Below are 9,961 nucleotides of genomic sequence, written 5' to 3'. Positions count from 1 at the left end.
TGAGAAACGGTGTGTAAAAACAATCTTTTTATTCTGACAAAGGCTGCATATTTATAGTATGAATTTGTTTTGAAATAAATCTTATTTTCAAACCCTCAAGTCACGTTTCTCACAATGAATTTGTTCTGTATTCAATGATGATGGTCAATGATTCAATACATCAACTCTCCATTCATTAGTATCCTGGGCTGCTAAATTCAATTTACTCTACTCATACTTGACTAAAAGGTAAACTGCAGAGACATGTAGTGCTACTGTCACTCTTGAGGACTGTTTGGTGCTTCCTCTCAGCATTTACCGTACACAGCTATTTCCTCTTTAACAGACTCTGAGAACAGATTCACCAGAAGGTCAGGTTCTTCAACACCGACTGAAAGATGCTCCTCCATCTCTGTCATCTTTTCCTTCTCTAGCTGCCTCATACTCTCCGTGATCTTCTTCCCTCTCTCCTATAGAAACAAAAGAACATTTTCAGTACAGTAAACAAGATAAGCCAAATCACAAATTTGGGGCGTCAGTTAAATTTTTCAGACCTTTTTGGAGTCAATGATGGCAGCCACCAGCTCGTGTTTGACAAACAGCTCATGTTTGCGGTCAGGTTTGCTCTGGAAGCGCGGTTTCTTCTTCACAGGGTCATCTGCACCATAACTGGGAGAAGTCGTCTCCTTCAGCGGTTTGAGGTATTTCACAAAGATGAAAGGTTTGAATACGGACCTGTTGTACCAAAGAATAAGTTATTAAATCATCAGCAACTGCTGTGAAAATAAATAAATGAAGAAGGCTGTGTTACCGTTCAGGGTCTGGAGTTGCTGTGAAATAGTGAACCCCTGGCAGAGAGGGATCCTTGGGTATCACTGACACCATGCTTCCTGTTGTCATGAACATGCCCTCCATGTTGATGCCACTGTCTTTATCTCTCAGGATATCCATCATGACCTCAGCAGTGATGTGACCTTCAGTAAATACATTAACAGTGGAAGAAGTCATTTAACTTTTTCCTCTTGTGTGTCAACAATGCACAATGGGGTGAGCTTTACTAACCGTTGCTCTTTTCCAGCAACCTCTTCCCCTCGCAGTATCGGTTCCCAGCTTCTTCTATCCTGGCTGTAGTCATGAAGGAGAAGACTGTGGCAAAGTTGAACTGGGTCTCTCCATCCCACCAGCCCTTGCTTCGTGCATATTCCCTCATTCCAGGATGTTCCTTGTCTATCTTGGTCGTTATGCCGTACTGGTTGGAGATGTTGCGATATCCATCTAGAGAAGTGTGAAACAAGATGATTGTAGATGCATCACATGTAATGACATTATTCATCTACTTCAGATTCTTAGGTATTTTAAGCTGACTGTAACTATGAGCACACAGATGTCTTTGTGGATTTCATTGACTGATTTCAAATGAGCACCTGTCATCAGTATTCTTTCTCTGATTACCTTCCACTCTCTCTGCTGCCCAGTACTTCCCCGATGTTTCCAGCAGCCAGGCCTCGGTCCTGTCTGAGATGAGGAAGCTGTTGTGGTAGGTGAAGCCGGACTCATCCTCCATGCAAGATCCTCCCTGGCCGTATTTCTCCAGCAGCTCGGTAATGACATCCACGGCTCTCTCAGCTGTGTCGGCTCTCTCAAGTGCAAGCCTGGAAAATTGTAGAGTCACAGGTTAATGTTTTACCTTCATCTGGCTCAACAGAGGCTTGGCACTACAAACACTTTGCTCTTACCTGACGAGATCCATGCCGAGAAGAGCCTCGTCACCATCAGCACTCTCTCTGCCCCACACCGCTTCATTCCCAACACACACTTGATGCTCATTGGCACCCATTTCTGCCCCCCACAGCCAGGCCGGTTTGCTCAACACGACTGCATAAGTGTGTGGGACCTGCTCAATCTCTATGTATGTGCACTGTTGACAGGAGGGACCAGACACACGGGGACAAAGTGTTAATGGTTATCCAATGGCACCTTCACCAGGGAGCAGTGTGGGGAAATTGAAGGTTGGAGGGCAATAACATGCTGTCTGTGTCACCCACCTCCACCTTCTCTCCTGCATTGTAGTCTGTGGCAGGAAAATACACCACCTCCTGGACTTCATCACAGGGCCTGTCAGAGTTTTTCCCAAAAATGATGCGTTGTCCCTCAGTGGAGGGGGGCAGAGCCACGAAGGTGTCACAAGAGGAGGGGAGCATTTTCAACCTCAGATTTACAGAAGGAAAGACTTGATTAGGCAGGAGGCATAAGTCATATTTACTCAACAGATTTAAAGAGCATAGTTATCTTAGCATGAGTAATCAATGCACAAAGTTCAGAGCTGACTACATGTTTACATTAAGTGTGCAGTTTAAAGCTAAATGTGCTGTGACCGTTTCATCTTTACAACAGGATAGCCTTACCTGTGCCTTCCAGTCGTTTCGAGCACAGTCTAAGTTTCTAGTTTCATTTCTGTTTCCAGCTCTGTGGATCACAGTGACAGTTCACGTCCTGTGACGCTGAGCAGGGCAGTCACGTGACCGAGCGGAAGTCAGTTTCATATTCGTAGTTAAACCAGCGGAACATATAATGTGGATTTTCACACATTAACATTTTTACATTATTTATTTATTTAATCAGCACTCCTCAATCTAGATTATTACAATAGTTAAAGCTGATAGTACTTTATTTTATTGTATTTTATCTCGTGCATTTTTATTTTAATATTAAAGGGGCTTTTTTCACCAGAATGTTATCATGAAATAGGAAACAGTTTCAGACCAATGGTTACTATTTAAGCTCATCTTTTTAATTTAATCTTAATTTATTTTAGTATTTCTTGAAGGAAATGCCAATTTATAGCCCTTTAACTACATGAAGGGGGAAAAAACATCAAATGATGCTTTTTGCTTATGTCCAAAAAATGTAATAACACAGATGAGGGGCGTGGAAGCCCATTTCTGCCAAAGTTAAAGAAAAAAAAAAATATTGAAAACTTAGTCCATAATAAGTCATATTTATTAGATACAAAGTCAAAAATAATGGATCAAAGTAATAATTAGGATATACAAGACGAAATTAGGTGATAAAAAGTCATAATCATGAGATAAAAAGTCACAATATTATGAGTTAAATAGTCGAAAATATGAGATTAAAAAAAACATAACAATATTGACTTTTAATCTACTTTGTATCCCATAATTTCAATGTTTTTTACCCCGTTATGTCGACTTTTTAGACATAACTATAAACATTACTTATCATGGGAATATTATTTTTTATCAAGCTCAGTTTTCATCTCATTTTTTTCTTTAATGATTTTGACACAGTGCAGCGGCTCACTCTCAACACCAACATAGAACCGACTTCATGCAGACGGGTTTGTTTAGTCCAGAAGGTGGCGGTAGTTCGCCCGCGCGCTGTTCGCCAACAACAACAACAAGCGAAGAAGAATTTGTTTACATGCGAGGAGGAAGCTACGCTAGCGACCCTGTTAGCATACATTAACGCTACGGTGCCAACTCAGTTGGCGTTATAGGCTTACAGCCATGGGGAAGTCATTTGCAAATTTCATGTGTAAGAAGGATTTTCATCCTGCGTCGAAGTCAAACATCAAAAAGGTGAGCGCTAGCTACAGTTTGAGACTAGAGGACATCAGACTAGCCGCTAGTTAGCCTTAGCAAGAGCTACCGCGATCTACTTTGATAGTTAGCTTCTTTAGACCCCAGAGGATACGGCCTAATGTACATGAATCACGATTGTTGACAGCACATCTAAACTACATTGGTTGTTTGCACCGTTAAGTTGTCTATTAATATATGTAGTTAGATTTTGAGCAAAGGTATTGCTACAGATAATCCTAGCTAATCCAAAGGTAACCTACAGTGTTAACGAGCTTTTATTTGCACACTTCTGTGTAATGGGCATTAGATGGATAGTGAAGTTAAATATTCTGAGCAAGACTTGATAGTTTATCGATCGGGATTTGTTTGATTGAAATCTCTACATGTCAAAGCAATAGTTGACCAACCATGGCCCTGCGCTAAGAGTGAGAAACGACACCCCATAATTAAGTTTCTGTGGGGGAAGAATAATCAAAGAGACTCATAAAATTGCTCGGCGTATTCATATTTTTTTATACTATGTTAACTTTTGCCTGCTGTTCATATTTACCAATTGATTTAATGTGGATTATGGGATGTAATGTGGGTGTCAGTGTTGTTTGTAGATGCTGCACTGTTGAATGTCCTCCTGAGTGTGTTTAAATGTGCACCAAGGGACTAGCTCCTAGTACAGCATAGTAGCTCTCAGTATTATCTGTTTACAACTCACAAATTCATTTTAAAAGATAAAATACATTTTTTCATGTTTGGATCATTGTTTTGCTCTATTGCTGCAACTGACTATGATTTTAACTACTAAGTACTATTCTACAAATTACCAGGTATTTGTCAAATTGCCATCACAATGTCCAAGAACCCAAGCTGATGTCCTCAGATTCACTTCACTATCACATTATTATTACTAACTAAAGTCCAAGCCTTGATGAAAGTCAAAGAAAAGCAACAAATCTTAACAATGGGAAGCTGAAACTAATTATTGTTTGGGGTTTTTGAAAAATCATGATGATGATGCTGAAATAGATGTCAGTGATTGCATGTAGGGCTGCACAGGTATTGATCAGACTTGTATCAAGCTAACACATAATATATGTGTCCGTCTGTCAGGATAGTAAGGAAATGCAAAGTCAAGCAGAATTTGTGCTGTAATCACCGTTTCTCTTTACCTCACAGGTATGGATAGCAGAACAGAAACTGACTTTCGAGAAGACCAAGCAAGAGGAGCTCATGCAGGCTTATCTGAAAGAGCAGGACACCTACAACAACAGGTTAGATAAATACTGCGGAGCACTGCTACACAATGAAACCATGCGCCCCCTACAAAACTGCTTTCTGAATAACAGATTTGATTTGTAGTGTTTTTAGTGTAATAATAATCCACACATGGATAGAATAATTCTTACATTTTTATTAGAGACTAATGGACATTTTCTGAAGAGCTCTTCCCACTTGATAGTTCAACGTATTGTTTTCTACTCCTAGGTTGTTGATGGGGGATGATCGTGTTAAAAATGGCCTCAATTTCATGTACGAGGCTCCACCTGGAGCATCCAAAGGTAAATTATATCAGTCATCCGATCTGATTGTGATCCCTGCTGACTTTATGTTTATTACCAATCTCAGATAACGGTTTAATATGTGTTTATTTGTTTCTTTTTTCCTCATAATTATCTTCTGCACTGAAGAGGAGAAGAAAGAGGTATGGTAGTGAAAAAAAACAAACCTTTATAATTCCACACTAAGTATGCATTGAGAACAAGAAAGGTTTACACACTAGAAGTCATATAGAGAATGTTTGTTTTTCAGGAGGGAGAAGACGAGTACAAATTTGAGTGGCAGAAGGTGGCTCCTCGAGAGAAGTAGTTGATTTTATTCACAATGACATTTTCCAAGCATACTGTCCCATGCTCTTCCACAATTTTCACTCTTTTTATCCACATTTTTTTCATGTAGGTATGCAAAGGATGACATGAATATCAGAGATCAGCCATTTGGAATCCAGGTGTGTGATTATTTTTATTGACATAAACTGTATATTGCATATTTTCTTGTGAAATACTGACTACTCTCATCTGTCTGGGTCCCTGGAATTGTTGAAATAAAACGTAAAAGGAAAAGTCATGCTTTGGTGGACAGTGACGTGGTTAAAAAAATACATTTAAAATAAATCATTTATTACAAGTTCTCAAAAATAAAACTAGAATCAAACACTTTAATGGAATATATTTTTCCTTCGTAATTAGGTGATGCAATTATTTAACGATACAGACAGTGTTGTTTTGTTTGAATCATTATGCTCCCATGATTCAGAGTAATGTCTGCTGTTAACTTCCCAGGTGCGCAACGTGAGATGCATCAAATGTCACAAATGGGGCCACGTGAACACAGACAGAGAGTGTCCTCTGTACGGACTGTCGGGTATCAATGCCAGCTCGGTGGACCCGGAGGAGGCAGCAGGTAACATCAGTTTAAACATGTTCCCCTGCAGTTTTCTGTGTGGCAGTTTTATCAAAGTGATTACATTTCATTGTAATACATGTGAACAGACCACAACTATTTTATATTTAAATGATATTTTGATGTTATTGAATGTCCATGTTACACATGGATAATTAATGAATGAATGTAAGCATCAGAAGACAAGCACCTGTCAACTTTATCATACAGATATTTTAATCACTCACAATTAGAGCAGCAACAATTAATTCATTATAAGCTTAGTTGTCAACTATTAAATTAATTTAGATAGATTGTTTTAGATTTCTTTGAGGGGGAAAAAAAAGTTGAAACTGTCTGATTCCAGCTTCGTAAATGTGAATATTTTCTGGATTCTTTGCTCCTCTATGACAGTAAACTGAATATCTATGAGTTGTGAACAGAACAAGATATTTTGAAGAAGTCATCTTGGGGCTCTGGGAAACACTGATTTCTGGCATTTTTCACCATTTTCTGGCATTTTATTGACCAAACAACTATTCGATTAATCAAGAAATTATGAACGGATCAATGAAATGAAAATAATTATTAGTTGGAGTATTAAAACTTTAATGAATATATAGCTAAATATTTATATGTAGACATTTTACCTGCTGATATTGGTTCTCCCCCCCAAAATATATATATATATTCAATATGAGTTGTTGTAAAGGAAGAACTGAAAAATAACTATATATAAAAGAAGAAACAGGCACCCAGAGTATCTGTGCTGCTTGATTTTTGTGACCAGTGAGTTAGCTGCAGTCTGACACACTCTTCGCAGCAGCCACACCTACTGTATCTTTCCTCCCGGTTTCAGCTGGAGCTCCCGGGCTTGAGCTGATTCTGACTTCTGCAATCAGCGAGTAGAGTTGTAAAGTAATAATGTTTACCCTGGGAGAGTCCAGTCAGTGCATGGTGGTGTTGATGGTGGAGTGCTGTAATGGTCCCCCTCCTGCGCCGACAGAAAAAATGTAATTATTGTGTATTCTGATTCCCCTAACTGCTGCTTTGGCAGAGAATGATATTGTATGATTTGCTCAGCCGGAAGTGGAGTGAGTTGATTTGATGTCCCATTCTGTTAACAAAGCCGCCCCCTGAAATTCCCACTGTGGAGATAGTGGTTGGCAATGGTTTGACATCAATGGGACTCTGAGGCTGTGATTTGTGCTAACAGGTCCGTCGATGCACCCCTCGGAGTTAATGGCGGAGATGCGAAACAGTGGGTTTGCCTTGAAAAAATGTGTCCTTGGTAGGAATTCTACGGTTTGCGATCCATCGCAGGTAATTGTCTGTCTCGCACTCCCATCTTTGCACAAATAGGACGATGTATACGAACACAAACACCTTCAGAGAGAAAAGACTAGCTATGTCTGTAGAATATATAAATACTGCAAATGGGTAACTTGAGTGAACAGATTTTTATTTTATTTTTTTAAAGGCGCTTTAGTGATGTACTTGCACATAGATTTGCTCAAATTTGCCTTCAAGAGTCGTATTTTTCTTTATATTTTAATGCTGATTCAATGAGCTGTGCACTTTTACAGGACTATGTTGCCAGTGATGAAGAGGACGATCCCGAGGTGGAATTTCTGAAGTCCTTAACGACCAAGCAAAAACAGAAGCTCCTCAGGTAAACAGTGTAGATCCATTACAAATTCTTCAAGATCTTCATAAACTGATTTTTTTATAAGCCCAAACAAACTAAATAAACAAACTCTTTGTTTTCATGACTGAATAAACAAACTGACCTTGAAGGACGACACAATTTCATACTTCTCTACTTTGTTTATATTTGGCGGACCCTGCCACATTTCTATCCTTATTTTCCTCTGAGAACAGCTTGTTTATTCAGTTATGGGGAAAAAAAATATTTCTGAGTTTGTGTTGTTACTTCATTAATATTGTAAATATTTAAATTCTTTCTCGAAAACTACAGAGTGCCCATTTAAATAAATAAAAGCTTCAAGGAGTAGATTTGGTTGTTGCACCCAAATTAAATCTTTTTTCTAACATTGTTTGAATATTTTTTAGCCTCATATCAATAAAGAAATCAGAGCGGACATCTCAAATGATCTGATGAATTATTGATGTTTTCTTATTAATTCATTTTGAATCAGGTGATTGTTTTTTTTTATCAGCTTGTTACCTTAAACATGCTTAAGTACTTTCCTTAAACTCTGCTGTGATTCATAAATGTTATTATGCTAATGTCGCGTTGGAGGATGTTAATTAAATGTTTGTGTTATACAGAAAACTCGACCGCCTGGAAAAACAGAAGGCCAAGAAGAAGAAGAGCAAAAAACAAAAGAAGAAAAGCAAAAGAAAGCACAAGAAAAAGCAGGAGAGTAGTGACAGCTCGAGTGACTCCTCCAGCAGCAGCAGCAGTAGCAGTGATAGTGGTTCTGATTCAGACAGCCATGGGAAGTTCAAGAGCCAAAAGAGAAGGAAGAACAAGAAAAAAGATCCCTGTCGGGATAACAGCTCTAAGAGCGAGCGGCGAGTCAAGAGTCAAAAGGCCTCCTCTCATAGAAGCAGGTCACGGAGCCCTCACACCAGACACAAGCGGCCTGAAGAGGAGTCCGGAGATTACAAGCAAACAAGGACAGAGAGGGGAAGGAGCAGGAGTCGACATCGCAGCCCGGAGAACAAGAACGAGCCGGAGGGAGGTCAAGAGAGAAGGAGACGCAACAGCAGGGACAGGCAGAGACCTAGCAGCTCCAAGTCTGCCGTGGACAGAAGTAGGAGCCGCGAGAGAGGCAGGGAGGACAGAGGTAAAGACAGGCGTCACAGCAGAGATGGGGAGAGGAACAGAAGCAGCACAGATGGAAAGAGAGGCAGAGCAGCAGATGGGAGGAGCAGAAGCAGGGAACGGAGGAAGGAAAGAGAGGGCAGGGGACGGAGCAGGAGCAGAGAGAGAGGAGAGAGGAGTCAAGACGGAGCAAAGAGAAGACACTGACAGAAAATATTGACAAAACGTGTGAAATGTTTCGAATGTTTTCTGTCATGTATCCTCTGTAGTCACAATATGTAAAACTGCATATGTTGTGCGCTGATCTCCTTTTCCTCCAGCAGAGGGAAGCAGTGCCCAGAAAATGTGTGGCTGCAGCTCCCTGCTCTCTCGTGTTGTCCTGTGCGACTGTATGAAAGGCTCTAAATTAATTGATTACCATTAGAAGCAATTTGCAGCTGTGATCCGTTGATGGGAAAATGTTGGACTCGTTTTAATGGTCACTTGGCCACAAGAAAGACGATTTCTGTCGCTGCAGGTTTTTTTGTTTTTTTGTTTTTTTTCAATCTTTCATTATTGTGTCTTTTTGAAAATGACATTGTTTGCTGTAATGCTTGTTGATTCCTGAGAAAAATCAGGACTTTTATTTTTCTGATTAAATTTTTAACCACCTCAATTTATTGTGTTTTTATTGCTGAAATGAAACAAATGAAAGACGGCGTCAGAAATCAGATGGAAATGGAGATGTTGGATTTGTCTGTTGAGTGATTACCGTCAATTGTCTTTAAGCTCTGGCCACTTTTGCATGAGCTAATCTGTTTTTTAAATAATATTTATGCAATTCTCAGGTCATAAATTTTCCCTTAATGATTAGACATAATGTGCATGTTTCCTCGAAGCTGTGAAATACGACCTGCTGGGTTTTTACGGGCGTCAAATTCACACAAAACAAATATGATTCCTGTCCAAATATACGGCGAGTAAACGCAGCCAATACTAGAATCCAAACAAAAGCAACCACAGGCGCCAACAGGAGGAAATAAAAATATATTTATTTTTTGTAGTAATGCAAGTATTTATATTTTAAACGGGAAGAATATGTATAATTTGAATTATCATATTTTAAACCATCAGACTAAATTGGACATTTCTTTCTTCTTTTTAATTAATTTTT

At 39.3% G+C, this 9,961-nt stretch overlaps 2 protein-coding genes across 2 annotated transcripts; one reads left to right on the top strand and one right to left on the bottom strand.

Annotated features, from left to right (window-relative positions):
• Positions 1–10: 10 nt before the first annotated feature.
• On the bottom strand, positions 11–2,471 carry scrn3 (secernin 3). Its single transcript, XM_084361975.1, has 8 exons — positions 2,385–2,471; positions 2,025–2,187; positions 1,716–1,897; positions 1,432–1,631; positions 1,042–1,254; positions 791–953; positions 534–714; positions 11–449 (listed from the first exon to the last, which is right to left on the bottom strand). Exons 2-8 carry the CDS (start codon positions 2,178–2,180, stop codon positions 288–290), a joined length of 1,257 nt encoding a protein of 418 aa, XP_084218101.1. The 5' UTR covers positions 2,181–2,187; positions 2,385–2,471; the 3' UTR covers positions 11–287.
• A 936-nt stretch (positions 2,472–3,407) lies between these two features.
• cirsr (corepressor of RBPJ and splicing regulator) lies at positions 3,408–9,463 on the top strand. The gene is made up of 10 exons (XM_084362516.1): positions 3,408–3,581; positions 4,755–4,849; positions 5,064–5,137; positions 5,267–5,280; positions 5,388–5,440; positions 5,535–5,583; positions 5,918–6,038; positions 7,234–7,340; positions 7,604–7,689; positions 8,310–9,463. Exons 1-10 carry the CDS (start codon positions 3,510–3,512, stop codon positions 9,013–9,015), a joined length of 1,377 nt encoding a protein of 458 aa, XP_084218642.1. The 5' UTR covers positions 3,408–3,509; the 3' UTR covers positions 9,016–9,463.
• Positions 9,464–9,961: the final 498 nt, after the last annotated feature.

This window comes from Pagrus pagrus, assembly GCF_965226575.1.
Source record: "Pagrus pagrus genome assembly, chromosome: 9".
In the NCBI taxonomy this organism is placed as follows: Eukaryota; Metazoa; Chordata; class Actinopteri; order Spariformes; family Sparidae; genus Pagrus; species Pagrus pagrus.
This window is presented reverse-complemented; position numbering and strand designations above follow the sequence as displayed.

Excerpts from the sequence above, each read along its gene's own strand:
- cirsr (XM_084362516.1), top strand. The coding sequence starts at position 3,510 with ATGGGGAAGTCATTTGCAAATTTCATGTGTAAGAAGGATTTTCATCCT. Across the intron at positions 5,584-5,917 it reads ATCAGCCATTTGGAATCCAG|GTGCGCAACGTGAGATGCAT; the intron begins GTGTGTGATTAT and ends TTAACTTCCCAG. Across the intron at positions 7,341-7,603 it reads CGGTTTGCGATCCATCGCAG|GACTATGTTGCCAGTGATGA; the intron begins GTAATTGTCTGT and ends GCACTTTTACAG.
- scrn3 (XM_084361975.1), bottom strand. The coding sequence starts at position 2,180 with ATGCTCCCCTCCTCTTGTGACACCTTCGTGGCTCTGCCCCCCTCCACT. Across the intron at positions 1,255-1,431 it reads GGCAGCAGAGAGAGTGGAAG|ATGGATATCGCAACATCTCC; the intron begins GTAATCAGAGAA and ends ACACTTCTCTAG. Across the intron at positions 450-533 it reads CCATCATTGACTCCAAAAAG|GAGAGAGGGAAGAAGATCAC; the intron begins GTCTGAAAAATT and ends TTGTTTCTATAG.